This window comes from Lolium perenne, chromosome 4 (assembly GCF_019359855.2).
Source record: "Lolium perenne isolate Kyuss_39 chromosome 4, Kyuss_2.0, whole genome shotgun sequence".
NCBI classification, from domain to species: Eukaryota; Viridiplantae; Streptophyta; class Magnoliopsida; order Poales; family Poaceae; genus Lolium; species Lolium perenne.
Genome location: NC_067247.2, coordinates 307,289,817 through 307,309,615, shown reverse-complemented (window position 1 = coordinate 307,309,615; position 19,799 = coordinate 307,289,817). Strand labels below are relative to the sequence as shown.

Below are 19,799 nucleotides of genomic sequence, written 5' to 3'. Positions count from 1 at the left end.
CGCCGACCGTGCGGGTGAGGAAGAGCCGGCCATGTTGCTAGATCGGGAAGGGTATGAGCTCGAAAAGGGGGGAAATGGGGGATTTGGATTTGGCGGTGAGAGAGCCACCCATATATACGGTGGCGAAATTTCAAGCGCGGTGACCGAATTCATCCCGCCGAGATTTCGCCATCCCGCGCGAGCTCGCGCCATCTCCCGCGGTGGCTCTGTGGGAACGCGGCGTTCTCGAGTTCTGTCGGAACGGGGGTGGCTCGCTAGAAACGGTTGAACTGGGCGTTCCTCCAGGGCCTGGTCCGAGGGTGCTTTGAGAAGCGGTTCGTGCAAGAACGCGGACTCGACCATGTAACCAAACATGCCGAAAAATTCTAGGCCGATACGAGTCAGGGACGCCCAGAGTACCGAACGCGCCCTTAATAAAAATTGAAACTCCTATGTTCCCAAACCAGTCTCTTGCTCAGTTTCTTCCTCTCCAATTCACTTGAAGCTTTGTGCCATGAAAGACTGCTTGCTTTGCCATGAGCATCGTCATGCCTCTCTAATGTTGCACCGTTGCCTTAAATTTTTGGCCACCCGTGGCAAGGCCATTCGGGATATAAGAACTGAAATGGAATGATTTTGAGAGCCCAAGGTTCATTTTGAACCAAACGGAAGTTTTACTACCACAAATAAACTTTCACTAAAATTCTTTCGTTTACAAAAGGAGTAAAAATAACTTCAGCATTACCGATCGATGCTAAACGCAGACCAAGTAGTCACCTACCATGTGGCCTTCGCCAACGGGTGGAAAATCAGAATTTCATACAGAATCTTCTGCACGCGGTACTTCTATGTAATTGAAAATTCGTACATCTGTACTTCACTAGTACACTAATCAAGTTGATGAATTTTCTCTTCTTCCACTATGTGATGCTTGCCGAGGTGCAACGTATGTGCGTTAAACTAGGATATCCCAGCGACTTTTGAATTATTTCCCAGCACTGTGGGTGTCTTTTATGTGAAATCTTATCAGGCCTTCCACCCTACCCGTTCAATGTTAAGCAGTCTAATTAATTAATCGTATTGGATCAAATTTTGTTTTTATCATATCTTATCATATTTTTCTCTCGGATTTGAATTGAGGTAGATAATGAGAGGTTGGGGATTTTAATACGGATATATCAGATAACAGATTCAAACCGAAAACAAGACGATTCAGATCGAAAAAAAGCCAGATAGGCAATAAGTTTATAAACTAGAGACACCATATGCAAATATTTTATAAAGCAAAATCCCACCAAGATGCATTTGTAATAGTCAACCTTAGCATGCAAACTATCCGTATCATCCTTTCTTCCATTCATCCAATTGTCCACCTCATCATAACTAATATTCGTTATTTTAGGGGTCAATTGTCCACATCATCCTTTGTATCTCTACCCGAGGAAAAAACCTATACCAATCTAGTACCATGGTGACGTTGAGTGAAACTTGTTGGGCTACCAATTCAATGCCTAATAATTGCTCACTTGTAGTCAAGCGTACCTTATTTTCTAGGTGAAAGTTTGACTTAACGTCTTCACTAAAATGTATATTAAATAATAAACTAATGTGATATCTGATGTGTCTCTAAGATCCGGTGGAGGATTATTAGATATATATATGGATCGTAGTCCATGCAGGCAGCTCATATAACCTACAGATCTTTTATCTCTAAATAGTAGACCCCCACTAACTGATTTTCCTGTGCTCTCGTGCTTCCCCGTCACCACTTAATCTCTTAACCTCACACGTCATCTCTCATCGGGTCTCTAATCATTTTTTGGCGCTGTGCGCCTGTGCAACATTTATCCAGATGGGCTGGGCGTTCCTTTTTAGTATGTGGGCTTTGACGTTCCTAGGTGGGCTGGAGGAGACAGCCCTTACATGTTTTGGAGAAGGCGTATCGCATTGAGCCATTTACTCGCTCGACACTGTTCCTCGGAAAGAGTCGGCGGCCGTTCATGTTCCTGGTGCTCTCCGCCGCAACCTACGGCTTCCTCGCCACAAATGCTCCTGAAACCGCCCAATTCAGCCCAGCAGTCATTAACCATCATTGCCGTAAAAATGCGCAAGAAACTGCAGCGTTGAACTGAGGAGTCGCCGCCTGCATGTTTAAAATCCTACCCGTGTTGCCATGGAAATCCAGTGTGCCCCCTGCTAACATCGTGGAAAGTGCTGTGCGTATTGGATTTTCAGTCCCTGTACTTGGGTTTCAGAGTTGTATTTACATTCTTGGTCTGTGTCGACATCAGTTTTTTGGGTAGACCAGTCACCCAGTTCAGGTGGAAGATGCTACTTTACACACGCATTCTCATCCAGTCATGAGAGAAGGTTGACATAGGAGGTATAGCTATCTCTTTATTTCTTCTATATCAGCTAAGAAAGCAATTAAGAATGAATGATTATTATTTAATGTTTTTAGTTTTGGCAGTCGCCTGTCACCCGTCATCGACATCGGCATCAGGTATGTGTTTCCTCGGCTTCAGTACACACGTGCTCATCCTACTTCAGAGACTCCTACACTTCATTGACAAGTTACAATTTGGTTTATTTAGGAGACCAATAACTAATTTAGCATGGAAAAGATTACTCATCACACGTTTTTGGTTTTCTCCACTTTCCAAATGTAGGTATCACCAAAGGTTTCAGTTTTTATATCTTGGACAAAAATCACCAATTTAATGAGCAGTTGATCCTATTTGAATGTGTAGGAAAAGGAGGAATCCAAACTAATCCTTTGTGCTTGAATCTAAGAAACTACCTCAGCTGTTCAAAGATTTTTGCCTATAAATATACGAACTGGTATGTTCTAACATAAAATAGTTATTTCAGCATAGCTGATCAAACTAATAAGAACTTTTTTTTCGTTAAACTGTGCAGTGTAGCGACTGAAAACAATCAATATAACTTCTAGCATTCGACCTTCTTGCACCCTCGCCTTTGTCAATAGTCTTCTTTGTGTTTTATTTTTTGCAAATATTTCATAGAACATACCACCTATAAGATGTTAAAGTTGTGGGCTACCTCTTCACACCTATTATTTTCACCGAATGTTTGTCTTCAATTTTTTTTGGCAGGACAAATAATGATGGCCTGATACCCACAATGCATATGATTTCTTCCAAACACAGAACTAATCTAGGCACTACTGAATATGTTACCTTTCCTTGATGATACTTACCAAGTCAGCGAGGATGGACAGATCAAAGAGTCAAAATGGTGGCATCCTTTGTCCAATAAGTTGATATATTTTTTCAGTACAAATTTCCTAGATATTCAGTTGAGGTTTTGTCTAATATTGTCGTACATGGGAAGAGTAAACATGCATGCTCAGTTTGCTTTCTCTTATGTCTGTGATACAAATCAATCTTTACTTATAACAGGGAAGTACATTACGTTGTCCCAAGAATTTCTTTTGTTCCCTTTTATGAATTTCTTCTACTGGATGTTTAGTTGGACATAAAGCATAGCATCTACTTTTTTTTTCGATAAAGGGAATATATTAATATCAAAAGATACCAATTACACCCAGCCTCTGCAACAACGCCCCACCCTAATGGCAGTACGGATGCACACAGCCAAAAAAGAGAAGAAAACTAAGAAAAAAAAAGTCCCGCTACAGCCTTCTAGACCTAGCAACAGCAATACAACCACCACCGTGACAACACCTGAAGTACAGACTCTCCAAAAGCGACGCCTCCAAGAAGGAAACAGTGCACCAGCGCTGTCGTCGCCCGACCAAAGGTCTTAGGATTTCTCCCTGAAGATAGTTCCCACTCTCAAAACAATGCCTCCAACAAGAATATTGCCAGGCACAACCAGTTAAGGCCAGATCTTGGGTTTTCACCCTGAGAGGTAAGACTCTGAACTTCCCCTGTGCTGCCGCCCCCACATGCATACCACTGCTGCAAGCCCGGAAAGCCAAGCAGATCCCTCAGCATCACGTTGACTCGAACCTCCTTTAGTCAGTCCACCAATCCGGCCTTCATGATATTCCTTCTTCTGACTTCACCATGGACCAAAAAGTCACCAGATGTCAACACAGAATATAGCTTCGCGGCGCTCCCTCCGGAACCAAACGGTCGGAATAAAAACATGGGTGCGCGCGACCGAATACCACCCGATCCAGCAAACTGCAGGCAAAATATGCACTGTTCCATTCGCCAGCGGAGCTTTCCGGAACTCATCTCTCCAGCCAGATCAAAGCAAACTGACCTCCGGTAGATCTTCATCTTCGCTTGCGAGAAACCCGAGGACCGCCACCAAAAACAAAGCAAGACCAGCAGCCCCCACGCCGCCAGTCCCTCCTGCCGGATCACCACGGAAGAAGACGGCGGCGCGGATCATGCGTACCACCGCAGAACCGTCACCGGGGCCGGAGGCCGCCACCGCTCCACCGAATCCTCCATGGCTACCGACGGAGAGCATCAGGCCCCGGCCAAGCATAGCATCTACTACATCACCACTATTTATTTTCTAAACTGCTATGCTGCTATAAAAGGAAATGTCTGTTTGATGATTGATACTTTTGCCTAACAGATGTTTTCGTCAACTACAGTCCGAATACTCTTCCATTAGCTCACTGTTTTACTTTACTTATGTTAGTGAGATTATAATTTAATCAAAACTTTCCCGCCGCGGGGTACCATCTAGTTCTAAAATTTTAAGGTCCATCTAAAATGGAAAGAAATTTTTTTTAGTCCTACATTGTCAGTTGGGAGAGACTTTTAGCAGCTTATAAGGACAATAGTTCAAGCTCCATTACTTAAGTGCGCTGAGGATTTCACGCGCACTCGTCCTCGACACGTGCACGTGTAAGTCGCGTAATGTTTAAGAAATCGGCCGGTCTTAAAATGAAGATTAATCGCTTATTGGCCGATTAATCGATTTTACCGGCCATCCATTTATCGGTTTATTTTTTGTAAATCCTTATTTTTGACACTAAATTTTCTATAATATGCTATGCAAAAAATAATATTTAAGCATTGCTCATAATTATTACCTTGATTCCTTGCATTTGAATCAATAATACTGGAAAATTTGTGCTAATGCACAATACTATAAAATCCTAGGATGAAAATATCGACTGCCATACTAAATGTCATTGAAATTTCACTGAAAATAATCTAAAATATCGGCCTGAAGAGTGAAAATCGGGCGAAATATCGGCTTTCATACAGAAAATCGGTCGAAATATCGGTGGGGTGATAAACTGGCCGATATGCCAAAATCTTATCGTTTACTACCCGATTTACGATAAATCGGCCGATAAATCAGCATCTCAGACGATTTTAGAATAGTGGAGTCGTCTGAATTGAGCTCGATTAATGAAAGACTTATTTTTTTCTTGGTGCACCAATTAAGTTAGGTACGATCAGCATACGTGTGTGTCCCTCTCTTTCAACATGTAGCGTCACAATATGCGTCTCCCCTCTATACCAGGAAACGAAAGACATAACGAATCTAGAGTTCTCCATTTCCTTCTCTCTCTTTCTCGCGACCGATTCCTTTTGCTACGATGCTCTCTAGTCTTTCTCATCCCGATAACTGCGTGCACGGTTGTCCGGGAGATTATGCCTCCAAAATCCCGTCCGTTGAGATCCTACGCCGAGATACTAGTGATAAATTTTTTGGGAGCATCTCGGCGGAACTGCTCGCTGTTGTTTAAGCTCTTCATTGCCGGCTTACTTCTCCCTAGCCAGTTTGCTGATTCCTCGCTGATCTCTGCAAATTTGGCGACCCAATTTGGCGACCCGTTTAACACCATGGGCATCCTCAACAACGAAGCTGGTGTGGCGATCTTGCAGGTCTCGATGTACGTGCTCATCCTCCCTTATCTTACACAAATTCTTGTTCAATATGCATATCTGATAGATATGCTCAGCATTATTCATGTGGTTAAGTTGGCTAGTGCCTGTATCATGTTGCATTCAGTAATTAAACTCACTCAAAAAATTGACTAATAATCTAGCACTTGCTACAAACCGTGAGGATACAACATTTTTTTCTCCAAAGCCTCATCCAAACTGCGGACCCAAAATATCCCAAAGTCTTGACACTGGACCGGGCAGAGCCACCGCTGAGACTGGTCGCTCATCCCCGGCCCAAGACGCGGCGGTGGCCACCGCTCTCCCTCACGATCCTGTCCTCTCTTATCCCCTTCCTCCTCCCGAGCAGCGCCCGCCCTCCCGCTTCTTCCACCACCGTACGGCCGCACCTCACCGCGCTCCCGCACCGCCATGCGTTCCACACTAGCTAACACAACCTCCATACGCAACAGGAGCTAGCTCGGCAGCACGAAGCGCGCGCATTTGCGGCTTACTCAGTGATGTCGTCGTGCCTGGCGCCGCAGTTCAAGTGGCCCCCTTCCACCCGGGCGACGGTGTTCAGGGAGCCCGGCGGCGGCGGAGGCGGCTGCGTCGGAACCGGCAGCTTCCGGACAGGGAGGGTCCACTGCGCGATGTCCTCTGCGGCCGTCCTCGAGGCCGAGCGCTTGGAGTCCCTAGCCGCCGGAGGTCGCCGGCTCGTCTACGACCCTTCTGGCAACATGAACCTCCCGGTAATGTCTACTTACCTAGTTACATGTACGGTGCTAATGCTGCGACGCACGCACCGAAATATATTTTGTGCATTCAATCGTGAAGTTTGGGCTTTATATGCTGAAATAAGTCTGTCTTTCTTGCGTTGGATACTGGAACCAGGGAGATTTTGGCCAGGCGATTCTGAACCAAGAAGCGGTGGTGACGGCCGCAGCCGCGGAGGCCGTGGCGCTAGCCCGAGCAGCCGCGGAGGTCGCCGGAGAAGTTGCCCGGATGGCGCGAACCGAGCACCGGCCAGCCGACGTCGACAGCCACAACGTACCGGAGGACAACTACTTGGCAAGAGAGTTCCTTCGTGCCGATGCCCGGTCGCGGTACGCCGACACCAGTTTGCTGGACGACGCGGGGTTTGTCAGCATCTTCAGCGACGAGTCAGAGTCGGACGACGATGAGCAGGGCGCCCCGGGCGTGGCTGTCAAGTCGGCGCGTCAAGTAGAGAGAAGAGCTCGTAGAGTGCGGGCGGCGACGAAGCTGGCTAAATCTTTCAGTGACCGGAGGCCTGTCACGGCCTCCTCGAGGAAGAAGGGCCTGAAGGGTTGCCGGAATCCCATGGGCTGCTTCTATAAGATGTCGGCACGGAGACTTCTCACAGCGAAGCAAGAAGTTGAGTTGTCGGAAGGCATTCAGGTAATGAGAACTAACAGAATGTGAAGGACATATGTGGTTTTATGATGTTATATGCAAACATACCAAATACTGCTACCCTGTTGCTGATATCTGGCTGATTAAATTTACCATGTGTGGTTTTATATGATGTTATATGCAAACATACCAAATACTGCTACCCTGTTGCTGGTATCTGATTGAATTTACCTTGTGTGGTTTTCGTGAACTGACCCAGGATCTACTGAAGTTGGAGGCTGTCCAAAAGGAGGTTGCACACTACAACGGTGGTGAACCGACCTTCGGTCAATGGGCAGCAGCAGCTGGCACCGATGAGCACACTTTGCGGAAACGTCTCAGCTATGGAATTTACTGCAAGAACATGATGGTCAAATCAAATGTGCGGCTTGTAATCTCGATAGCCAAAGAGTTTGAAGGCCCTGGGACAGAGTTTTCTGATCTTATTCAGGTATATATGCTTGTTCATTTCAACAGAATCTCTTCATGACTAAAATATATTTCTTCGGAAGGAAATGGTTCTGATTTGCATTGTCATTTTGTCTTCTTCAATACAGGAAGGAATGCAGGGCCTAATAAGGGGCGCTGAAAAGTTTGATGCTTCCAAGGGTTTTAGATTCTCTACATATTCTCACTGGTGGATCAAGCAAGCAATACGCAAGTCTGTTTTAGAACAAACCCAAATTATTCGCTTGCCAGTACGTCCTCTTTCTCCTCATACCTTCACCGTTAAATTCTCGATCTTGATGAAAGCACATTTAGCAATCAGTACTCACGATGATACATACCAAATAACATCCTGCGATAGTTGAATTCTCAAAAAAATAAAAACATCATGCCATGGCTTTCTATCTGTTTCATGATTCAGACTTCAGAGTATATGAAGTATGAATTAACATGATTCAAGGTTATGACACAGCCTAGTTGATGAAATAACATGATATCTCGTAACCAATATAAACCTGATATTTTCTGTTTATATTAATTCGCAAAAAGATACTAATGATGTATATTAGGTCGTAACTTATGGGGAAATGCACTTTGGCTCATAGGAGCATTTGCTCCCATTATGTGAATCCACATTTCTAAGTGTCAAAAAATTCTAAACTAAATTTTTACATGTACATCTAGACATTTTATGTTGGTACACAAATTTTCAAAAAAAGAATTTTTTTCTGTGGCTCCTGTAAAAAAGACAAATTTTGATGTTGTAACACGACTACTTACAGTATATTTTTTTGTCTTTTTGTGCACACCACACAAAATGTTGTTTTTCCACGAAAACTTGTGTACGAACATAGAATGTCACGATGTACACCAAAATATTTATGTCAATTTTTTTTGACAATTTTAAAATTAATTTTTAATTATTTTATATAATGGGAGCATTTGCTCCTATGAGCCAAAACGCCACCTCCGTAACTCATGGGACTACTAACCAGGGATTAATTGAAAAAAGCGAAGAACTATGTTCGTTCTGGATCTTTGTAAACCAACGCAGTTTTGAGGTTGCTGGTGGTATAAGCCTAGCAATGATCTCAAGTTGAGATGGTTTTGCGCTTATACTAAAACATTCTGTCATGTTGCAGGCACACATGGCCGAAGCAAGTTCGCGAGTGAAGGAATGCCGACGACGACTCCGCCGGGAGCTGAATAGGCTACCCACGAACGAAGAAATTGCGTCAGACACGGGCATGACAACCAGACGGGTCGAAGCAGCAATGTGCCTCCCAAGGTACAGCGTATCCCTGACGGGCAAGGTCGGGAGCACGGACGTGACCTACCAGGTCTGCTCCCCTCGCTCTGCAAACCACTTTCTGATTTCTGAATGCCATCCACCTCATGACCTGAATCATTGTATTGATGGCTACTGAACCCAAAACCCTATACAGGAGATCATGGCAGACACGAGCACGGAGACGGCGGAGGAGACGCTGCACAGATGGTTCATGAAGAAAGATGTGGACAAGGCGCTGGGTAGCCTGAGCCCTCGCGAGAGGGAGGTGATCAGGTACAGGTTCGGGATGGACGACGGCAGGGCGAGGACACTGCATGACATCGGGCAGCTGATGGGGGTGAGCAGGGAGAGGATCCGGCAGATCGAGATGGTCGCGTTCCGGAAGCTCAGGAGCAAGAAGAAGGTGACGTCGCTGCAGCACTACCTCGAACCGGCGGAGAGCTGGTAGGCTAGCTGTACATACACGGGCCTTTTGCTTGCTTCTTTTTCCCCGAAGATTGTTTTTTTTTTTCGAAGATTGTTGACATGTATGATTCGCGTACCCGTGATCCCTTCGTATACATAACCTTGTGTAAATGAACGAAACACTTTTTTTTCGCGAAAACGCAAAAGCCTTGCGTTTCGATGCATTGATAGAAAAAGAGAGTTTATATACAAGTCCGAGGGACGGACACACCACGCCGTACAACTCGACCCAAGAAAAAGGAAAAACCTAGACTAGGGGAGTAGCTGGCGCACACCCCGGGCTCCCGCGTCCGCCCAAAGCCTCGCGTCGGCAGCGATGTCGTTGAACACGGATGCCACCGAAGGTCGCGCATTGTCAAAGACCGCAGCGTTCCGGTGTTTCCAAATCCACCATGCCGTGAGCATGATAACCGACGACGTGCCCTTGCGCAGCTGGCGAGGGGTGGTCCGCACCACCAGCGACCACCACTCCGCGAAGTCACCCTCAGCCGTGGGTGGGCCTGAGGTGGATCGGATCCACGACAGGACTTCAAACCACACTGTCCTCGAGAAGGAACATCCTGTAAGAAGGTGCCTCATGGTCTCGGTAGACTGATCACACAACGGGCATCTCGGCGCGTGCGGCAGCCCCCGCCGTGCCAGTCTCTCACCCGTCCAACACCTGTCGAGGCAGGCCAACCAGATAAAGAATTTCACCCTTGGTGGCGCCCAGGATTTCCAGATGAGCTTCCAGGACCCTGAGATGATTGACCCCTGAAAAAGGGTATCGTAGCAGGATCCAGCTGAATACTGTCCATCCGTCGTCCAACGCCAAACCAACCTGTCCGCGTCCCCCAATAGTTGGATGTCCCTGAGTCTACCCCATAGCTGGACGTATTGCCACAGTGCTAGGGCGCTCGGTGCACCTACAATATCGGGGATCCAGCTGCGGTTAAGCAGCGCTTCACGGACCGTGCGCGTCTTTCTTCGGCGCTTTGGAACCAAAGCATATACCTCCGGCGCCATCTCCTTGATGGACTTGCCATCCAGCCATCTGTCCTCCCAGAAGAGGGAGGATTCCCCGTTGCCTACTACCATGTAGGTAGAGGCCGCGAAGACATCCAGTTCTGTTTTGGAGAAATGCATGTCCAAACCGCGCCAAGGTCGCAGGGGGTCGGTATGCATCCTCCAGATCCAGCGCACCCTGAGGCTGATGGCCGTTCGTGCGAGATCTGGGATACCTAGCCCCCCCAACCGCAACGGCCTACACACCCTCGCCCAGTTGACGTGGCAATGTCCGCCATTGGCGTCAGCCCTACCAACCCAAAGGAATCCTCGCAAGATTTTATTGACCTGCTTGAGTGCTTTCTTATCAAGACAGAGCACCATCAGCTGGTGCAACGGTATCGCTGCGAGAACCGCACGGATTAGCGCCAAGCGTCCTGCCCGAGGCATCATCGATGCCCTCCAGGTAGGTAGCTTGTCGGCTAGACGGTCTAAGAGGGGCTGGAATGCTTCAGCCGTCAGCCTCCTAATGGACAGCGGGATGCCAAGGTATCTCACCGGAAACGGCGCTAGCTGACACTCCATGAGCTCAGCAGCGCCCGCAGCCTCGTCCTCCGTACAGGCGATTGGGGAGACCGAGCACTTGGCGAAGTTGGTGCGCAACCCCGATACATGGCCAAAGAGCTCCAGGATCCCACGCACCGCGCGTAGTTCCATCTCATCGGCGTGACAGAAGATCACCACATCATCCGCGTAGAGTGACACAGACGTCGCTAACTCTCGTCGTGCTAAGCGCCGCAGCACCCCAAGCTCGATCGCCTTAGCCAACAACCTATTGAGGGTGTTCATCATCAGGACGAACAGCGCTGGCGACAGGGGGTCTCCCTGTCTGAGGCCCCGCCGGTGCCAAATCGGGGGGCCTGGCTCGCCATTGAGCATCACCCGGGTACTCGCCGTGGATAGGAGGATGGACACTAGTTCGCGGAACCTAGGCCCAAACCCTAGCTTGCGAAGGATTTCCAGCAGGAAACCCCAGGAAACGGAGTCGAAGGCGCGAGCAATGTCCAACTTGAGCATCACCCGCGGCTCCTTCTCCCGGTGTAAGAATCGAGCAGTCTGCTGGACCAACATGAAGTTGTCGTGGATACAACGCTTGCGAATGAACGCGCATTGGTTACGGTCTACCAGCGACTCCATCCTAGGGGCTAGACGAGTGGCGAGCACCTTCGCGACCAGCTTGGCAAAAATATGGATCAAGCTGATTGGGCGGTAGTCGCCAAGCGCAGCCGCATCCGGGCGCTTGGGCAGCAGGGTCAGCAAGGCCTGGTTGAGACCTTGAAACCCGCGCCCGCACAACGTGAACAGCTTGTCGAAGGCTGCCATGAAGTCACCCTTAATCACTCCCCAGCACTTCTGAAGGAATTCAGCCGTGAACCCGTCGGGCCCCGGCGCCTTGCCTGCTGGCAGTCGCCGAATCACCTCCCAAATCTCATCCTCCGTGAACGCCGCCTCCAGCTCTGCGAGATCCTCAGAGTGGATATCCAGGAAGTCCAGGTCCAGTGAGTGCTGTCTCTCCACCGAGGTGCCGAGCAGGCCCTCAAAGTGCGTAAAAGCAGCTTCAGCCATGGCTGCCTGGTCAGAAATGACCGCGCCACCCACCTGCAGACTGTGGATCACATTTTTCTGGCGACGGTATGCCGCGTGTTGATGGAAGAAGGCCGTGTTGGCGTCCCCCTCTTTCAGCCACGCGATCTTGGCCCGCTGCCTTGCCATAGTGCGTTCAAGCGAAGCCAAGCCCAGGTAAGCGTGTTTGAGGTGCGCCCTGAGTCGGCGCTCGTCCGGTGAACTGACCATCTCACAGAATACAGTATTAATCCATCTCACAGAACTGACCATGTATCTATGCTTTGCATCGATCACATGCTTCGTAACGAAACCTAAACTTTACACTCCTAATTTCCAAGTTATTGTGGGAAAACATGTAAGATCATCTGGTCCACCTAGGGCTCGTTCGAATGAGAATTAGCTTAATTCTCATTTGAATGATTTTGCACGTTTGCAAAAGAAGAATTCCACCGCAATCACAATACAACTAGGAATAAATATTGGTAGTGGATAATCAGAATGATATGGCATTCCTGTTCGAAAAATTAAAAATAGTCATGGTAATATCCGAGTACAAACAAACACGAAAATAAATATGGCAAGTATCAAGATTTGTTTTACAAATACAAAAAAATAAAGTATTGGATTTTAAACTAAATATGGATATGGAAATGGATATATCTACATCTGAATAAATTATGTTAGTTTAGTAGATTCTATCCCGGTATGCCAATTATTTAACCAAAATACTAGCAAAGTGATCAAAATGTAGTTTTTCTATGATTGAACTTGAAACTACTATTATTATCATTATATAGTTGACTCACTATAAGATACAAAACTATTACTTTGTTATTCATGTCCATTCGAAATTGAGAAAACATCCGATCCACATCGGCATTCAAGTAACATCCGCTCCGCATTCGTATTTGACATCCATATTCGCTTCCTCATTCGTTTTAAAAATATTGAAACATATATGGGAAGAGCACCATTCAATCCGTATTGGATCAGTTTCCACGCTAAATGCAACTAAAAAAATCCAGTTACAACCATGAGGTAACTAAAAAAATCAATTTATAACTAAGAAAATAGTGTGCACAACTAAAATATCTCTGCGTCAGCACCCACCCACTAAAGAGTTGATTGATCTTTAAGAAAAACATTTAACTAAAGGATATTGAGAAGTTTGTTTGGAACATGTTTTGTCAATTTTTGCTAGGGTTTAACTTGACGGTAAGCTCCACGTCTCCACATGAGGACAAGGACAGCCCAAAGAGTGAACTCCCCAAATTTAGAATGAAAAAACTCCTTTCTCTAATCTCCCGTACAACAAGGATTGCATATCTTGTACCCCTAAAGAAATGATTTGTGTCTTGCAAAATATCTCAGGTCGTTTGGTATCCATCATTTGGGCCTAAAATCCTGGAATTCATTTTAGAATTTCATAGATGGGCTGTTTGGTTGCCATAGAATTGGGCAGTCATTTCATTTAGGAAATCCAGCAAAATGACACCATGGGTAAACACAATTCCGAGCTGAGACCTGTCATTTGCGTTTCTCTATGGAAGCCATTTACAAATTCAATATGGAATTCTGCTGTCATTTGCAATTCCTGTGGCAACCAAACAAGTGTTCATTTCTACAATTACAATGTAAATGAAATGAATACATGTATTCATTTCAAAATGCTACAAACGAAATGAAAGGCTGGCTTCCAAATGACTTCTCAATGAAATTGGGAGTTACCGACCAAAAAAATCAATAAAATTGGGAGTTAAATGCAGCTATGATACTTGTGCTTGTCGACCAAGCGATTTTGGTCACCGCGTTCGGAATACCTATTTTGCGGTAACTAAATATGATTTAGTGGCCCAGAGATGGCACTAATGTTGTTAGTGTGATGTAATGTGGCGAGTTGCGAGACCTGCTTGTCAGACAATGGATAAGGTAAGAGCATCCCAGCCGTTTGGGCTCCCTAGGACGAAATCCGGTGCTATTTAGCGTCGGATGGATGTATTTTTTGGTCTGGAGAGGCCCATTTTCCCGGTGGCGAGCCCATGGTCGCCTTATGACGCTCACCCACCGCGTGCATAGCGACGGTGCAGTCGCCGGGAAGGGCAACCATCAGAGTGCCCTCGACGCATTGAACCACCGTAATGGTCGGCGAAGTGGTCTGGGGAGCCCAAACGCCTCGTCGGGAACAGTCGAAGTGGCCTCGACACGAGAATCGCCGTAATGGAGCACGAACTCCGCGGAATAGCAATCGTCGCTCTCTTCGTCGATAGACCTACATATACGGTTTCCGACGGTCGACGCCATTCATCTATTCTCTCGTCACCATCCTATGTCAACCATGAGCGATCTCTCTTGGCCATCAGACACCGACAGTGAGGGGACGCCGCCTGGAAAGCGCCATTGGTGGGATCGAGCTGCATCGTCCAGCAGCGACGATTCCCCGCCGCCGACCAGCGAGGACGAATGGGATGACGACGAGGAAGAGGACGAAGAGGCCGAGGAGCAGGCCAAGGAAAAGGTCGAGGAGGAGGAGGAGGAGGAGGATGAAGACGCGGCGGCCCGGGCGAAGGCGAAGGCGTAGCCGGCGACCACCTTCGATGACGAGGAGGACTCAACTTCCTCCGACGAGGAGGTGACGAGCCGGAAGCGTCGCCGCCACGACGATGAGGCGGGGCCATCTAGGAAGAAGAAGTAGTTTAAGTTTGTTTTAAGTTTTTATATGTAATTTTTATGTTTATTCGAAGTTTTATATATAATTTGTCTATGTTGCACCACTTGAGTTTGTTCAAATCTTTCGTTCAACGAGGGTATTGCCGTAGAATTACAAATTTCCTCCGAAACGTATATCGGGAAGACGAGGGTATTGCCGTAGAAACCCAGGCCTTTATCGTCGATAGGTCGGGGCCACCAGACGGTTTCCGCGCTTTTCTCTCGTCCGGAGTCCCCGAGCGCTCCCCGGGGATCCGGGGATGGCCTGGGTTCCCCGGACGGATGAAAGGCCTAATCCGGACGAAAACAAGGAGTCTGGGGCGCGACTAGGCCGTTTTCGTCCATCCGGATGAAAAAATACGTCATGTGGGCCTTCCCGGGGAGATGGCTGGAAATGCTCTAAAGAAGGCCTCACGTGCATGAAGGGTTATTTGCAAAAGCGTAATCGACTGCATATAATTTCCCCCCCTCTCAAATCCCTAAATGGACGAATTTGCCGCAATAAGTTGCCACCGGAGCGTAGCCTTTTTCGCCGCCATCTGGACTACAATCAGTTGACACCGGAGCGTAGCCATTTTTTTTCCATGTCGACCGCAAGCACCACCCATCATGCGCTCTGCCATTGGTCCTCCTTCATTCATTTCATACCATGCCTCGACTATGGTCGGTTGGTGAAGCAATTCATGTTGGCCCAAGGAACCATGATAGTTGGATATTTGTCAAGCATGGGATATGTGCCCGAGTTTGTATGCATGTGGGGTTTTGAGTTTTTTCAGAGTTTGAGTTGAACATGTTATGTGTAGAGATCCCATTTTCCATGCTTGCATAAAACTATCTTCGAGCTAGGAAAATGATAGAAGGAAATAGATGAAGCTAAATAAAAGGAACTGCAAGCTAACAAGACAAAGTTCCATGATCATAGGACATGAGGATAGGCTGATGAATACCGTGAGATTGGTATCAAATGCAGTGAGGAACACATTACTTTTTATGGAGATATTAGTAGGTCTGCCGGATGGGATGTGTGTTTTGATTATTTTGAAGAAATGATGGATGTGAGACTAGGTGTTTGTGAACCTGATGTAAGAGTGGTCTATGGTAGTACTGTTGTGTGTGAACTTGATGCAAAAGACATTGATGTGTTGTGATGTTAATAATCAAGATTTAAAATGCAATAAGCAATGTGAAAATGTTTAGTTCACACCTTCTAATATTGAGCAAAATATAACTGGTTGTGCATTATTTATCTAAGAAATGGTCTTGAAATTCTACATAAGTTTAGCATATTTCAAATTGGAAGTACTAAAAGCAGGTGATAAGATAGCTGAAACATATGCATTTGAACCTGACATTTCATATGACACTGCCACATATAAAAAATGAAATCAAACAATAGTTTCACATACATAAACATGGCATCTAACATAAGTTTTCCTCATACCTAAATGACATAAACCTTGCTTCTCACACAAAAGTTAGCCACACATAACAAAAAAAGACCTAAACCCATAGGAATAAATTTCATAACTATTTGGCATCACCTGAACTCATCCAACATATTCACTCAACTGGGATAATGAGGGGCAACTGCATCGTGTTCATTAGGTGGTAGAGGACCATGTCCAACATCATTATCAAAATGATCACCAGACTCAGCGCTCTGTTCAGCACTTTGTTCAACTCTATGTTTAATTGCTACATTCTTCTGTCCACTTTTTTGGTAGCTTATTTCTTCCTTAAGACAAATATCTCTTTGTTTGTTTGTTGATGACTGCAAGTGCGCGGTTCAACTGTAGCTCAAATAAAGGTATTCTATAGATTGTTGTATTTGGTTGCAAGAAAATAAACAAAGCAATAAGTAACAAGCGTAGTGAGAAATGGATTGAAACTCAATAAGAAAAAGTGTTCTCGGGGATTATTGGATCCACCTCTAGCATTAGGATTCATGTTAATCAATAAACTATGTTTTTAGTCATGTTGTGTGTGGAGAGAGCTCCATAACAAGATGCGCCCAAGAAACCATTGGTCATCGCATCTCTAAATAACCACTGCGTCTAACCTTCTGCAAACCACATGTTGACCATCGCAATTAAGGGTTTCTCCATGGTTATCGATATGAGCTTAGTGAGTCTCCATTTACCCCCCTCTTCCATATGTTAAAGTGCCGATACGTTAATGTTACTTCTCGCCATACACTTTATCATACTTCAAAGGGTAGTCCCCTCTCTAGACCCTATGGCAAATATTATATGGTTCACACATCATACAATATCAAGAGAGAGAACTAACACACATTAATACATTAAAACCATATATCATCTTTGATTCATCTCATATTCATGCTAGGGTTTCTCCATCTCCCCAATAACGAGCGGAACTACTCACACATGGAAACAATCAAGAGCATCATCATATTCTTATGGATGGAATGAAAGTAATGTTATGAATTCGAATACAAATCCACAATAGAAATCAAGATCACAACTATGGTTGAAGGAGAATGGGATCAGTGATGGCGATGGAGATGTAGCGGTTGATGATTAAGGGGATGATGCCCTATCCTCCGATGATACGTGTAGCAGCCCGGATGATGTCTTCTCCCAAGTTCTTCCTCCAGATCTATCCCAGAGGTGGTCTTTCGGTGTTTCTGGTGGCTGTGTATCTCAATCTCTCTCCCGTTTTTGCGAGGTGAAAGTATTTGAAGAGGCGGTGACCCTGGTGTTGCGTATTGGCGGACGGTGCGGGCGGGGTCCCCCAAATTTTTCACCCAAAGAAGGATAGTGGACGAAAGAATCACGCGAGGCGAGCCACGAGGGCCGAACAACACCAGGTGGTGCGCCCAACCATGTAGGGCGCGCCACCCAGGTCCGTTCGCACCTCGGGCATAGTTTCGTCCCCCCCTTATACAAGAAGCTTTGTTTTGCCTAAAAACCTCCATATTTTTCTCGAGATTTATTGTGGCAGCGGCGGAGGCGAAAGTCTTCTCCTACTCCGGGAGAGGGCAGATCATGTTCAAAGAATACATACCATTAATGGTGTTCAAACAATTCATACTAATAACATTGCTATTAGCATGCAAATAAAGTTCCATAGGTTTTTAAATTCTCTCTTCAAACACCTCATGTCCTAACTCAAGATAAATACTATAAAGCTCTCTAATTTTTATTGTTGTTTTCCATTAAGCCTAACTAGTGAAAATAAAAATAAGAAACAAAAAGATATAATTGCAGAATCTAAAGGAAATAACTTCGAGCACTCACACACCAACAACAATACTAGAAGATAGTTTAGTAGCTAGAGGAGGTGAGTACCCTTTTACCTAACCTCCCCGACAACGGCGCCCGAAAAGAGCTTGATGTCTAGGCATGCTTCTATTCTTGTAGACAGTGTTGGGCCTTCAAGTGCAGAGGTTTGTAGAACAGCAGCAAGTTTCCCTTAAGTGAATCACCCAAGGTTTATCAAACTCAGGGAGGTAGAGGTCAAAGATATCTCTCTCAAGCAACCCTGCAATTACGATACAAGTCTCTTGTGTCCCTAACATACCCAATACACTTGTTAGGTGTATAGGTGCACTAGGTTCGGCGAAGAGATAGTGAAATACAAGTAATATGGATGATTATAAGTGGTAATTGCAATCTGAAATAAAAATGGCAACAAGCAAACATGTAGCAGAACTGGTTGTAAACGGTGTTTCAATGCTTAGAAACAAGGCCTAGGGATCTTACTTTCACTAGTGGACACTCTCAACAATAATATCATAATTGAATACATAAATATCATCTCTTCACTATGCTACTCTGAACTACTCTCTGGTTAGATAACGAACACCAATTCACCGCGTAGGGCTGCAAAAGCACTCCTTAAAGGTCGCGTTCCAAATCTAGGGATACCCCACTCTGTCACTTTGAGCATCCAAAGATAGTACTAACAAACACCACGATTTCATAGATACATCCAACTCAAATTATAACTCATGATAAGTATTTCTGTAAAATTTAGCCTAAGAGACACACACGGTGCACACTATCACCTTCACACCATGGGACAAGGTGTCTCCGGAGATCACATAATAAAACCACTTGAGTAGCATAATAGATGAAGAGTAACATCTACTTATTCAACTAGATTACAAAGCTCATGATCACATAAAGATCATACCATGGGAGAGAGTGATAGACCACATAGCTACCGGTAAAGCCCTCAGCCTCGGGGGAGTAATACTCTCTCCTCATCATAGGAGTCAGCAATAGCGATGAAGATGGTAGTGGAGTCGATGGAGATGGTTCCAGGGGCAATTCCCCGTCCTGGCAGGGTACCGGAACAGAGACTTATGTCCCCCAAAACTTGTCTTCGATGGCGGCGGAGCTACATAACTTTTCATGGATGGAGGCTGGTTGATTTAGGGTTTCACGTCGGAAGGCAATATATAGGCGGAAGGGCGAGGTCGGTGGGTGCCTGAGGGGCCCACAGCACCCCTAGGCGCGACCAGGGGGTGGCCCGCGCCTAGGAATGGTTTGGCCACCTCCCAGCACTTCTCCGTCTCTGCTTTGGACTTCGTATTTGGGTCGGGAACAATAAGAGGTTTGGCTTTTGTTTCTTCCAATTCTGAGAATATTTCCTATACAACTTTTCTGAAATACAAAAACGGCAGAAAACAGGAACTGGCACCGTGGCATCTTGTTAATATGTTAGTTCCAGAAAATACAAAAAAATGCCACGAAGTGTAAACAAAACATATATAAATTGGTGTAAAACAAGCATGGAACATCAAAAATTATAGATACGTTTGCAACGTATCAACATCCCCAAGATTAACTCCAGCTCGTCCTCGAGTTGGTAAGTGATAACAAAAATAATTTTCAAGGTGACATGCATCCAACACAATCTTGATCAAGTTTATTGTAAAAGCATTGTGAGATAAGATCAAAGTACTCTAAACATAGGCATGATAGATATAATTCTAACAATATAACTTAGCAACCATGTTACAACATGAGAAGTAACTCAAACAAAAGATCATGAATAATAGTGCACTAAAAGAA

The 19,799-nt window shown here is 45.7% G+C and overlaps 2 protein-coding genes across 2 annotated transcripts in view; both read left to right on the top strand.

Annotated features, from left to right (window-relative positions):
• Nucleotides 1–19,799, top strand: part of LOC127296036 (uncharacterized protein At1g76660) — a 168,666-nt gene that overhangs the window by 11,113 nt on the left and 137,754 nt on the right. The window lies entirely within an intron of this gene.
• On the top strand, nt 6,111–9,570 carry LOC127296035 (RNA polymerase sigma factor sigB). Its single transcript, XM_051326057.1, has 6 exons — nt 6,111–6,577; nt 6,720–7,244; nt 7,459–7,689; nt 7,796–7,936; nt 8,828–9,025; nt 9,131–9,570. The coding sequence occupies exons 1-6, from the start codon at nt 6,347–6,349 to the stop codon at nt 9,422–9,424; spliced, it is 1,620 nt and encodes a 539-aa protein (XP_051182017.1). The 5' UTR covers nt 6,111–6,346; the 3' UTR covers nt 9,425–9,570.

What these genes read in the sequence shown, in the direction of transcription:
- LOC127296035 (XM_051326057.1), top strand. Translation starts at nt 6,347, where the DNA reads ATGTCGTCGTGCCTGGCGCCGCAGTTCAAGTGGCCCCCTTCCACCCGG. An exon ending in AGTTGTCGGAAGGCATTCAG is followed by an intron (nt 7,245 to 7,458) that starts GTAATGAGAACT and finishes GAACTGACCCAG; the next exon opens with GATCTACTGAAGTTGGAGGC. An exon ending in GCACGGACGTGACCTACCAG is followed by an intron (nt 9,026 to 9,130) that starts GTCTGCTCCCCT and finishes AACCCTATACAG; the next exon opens with GAGATCATGGCAGACACGAG.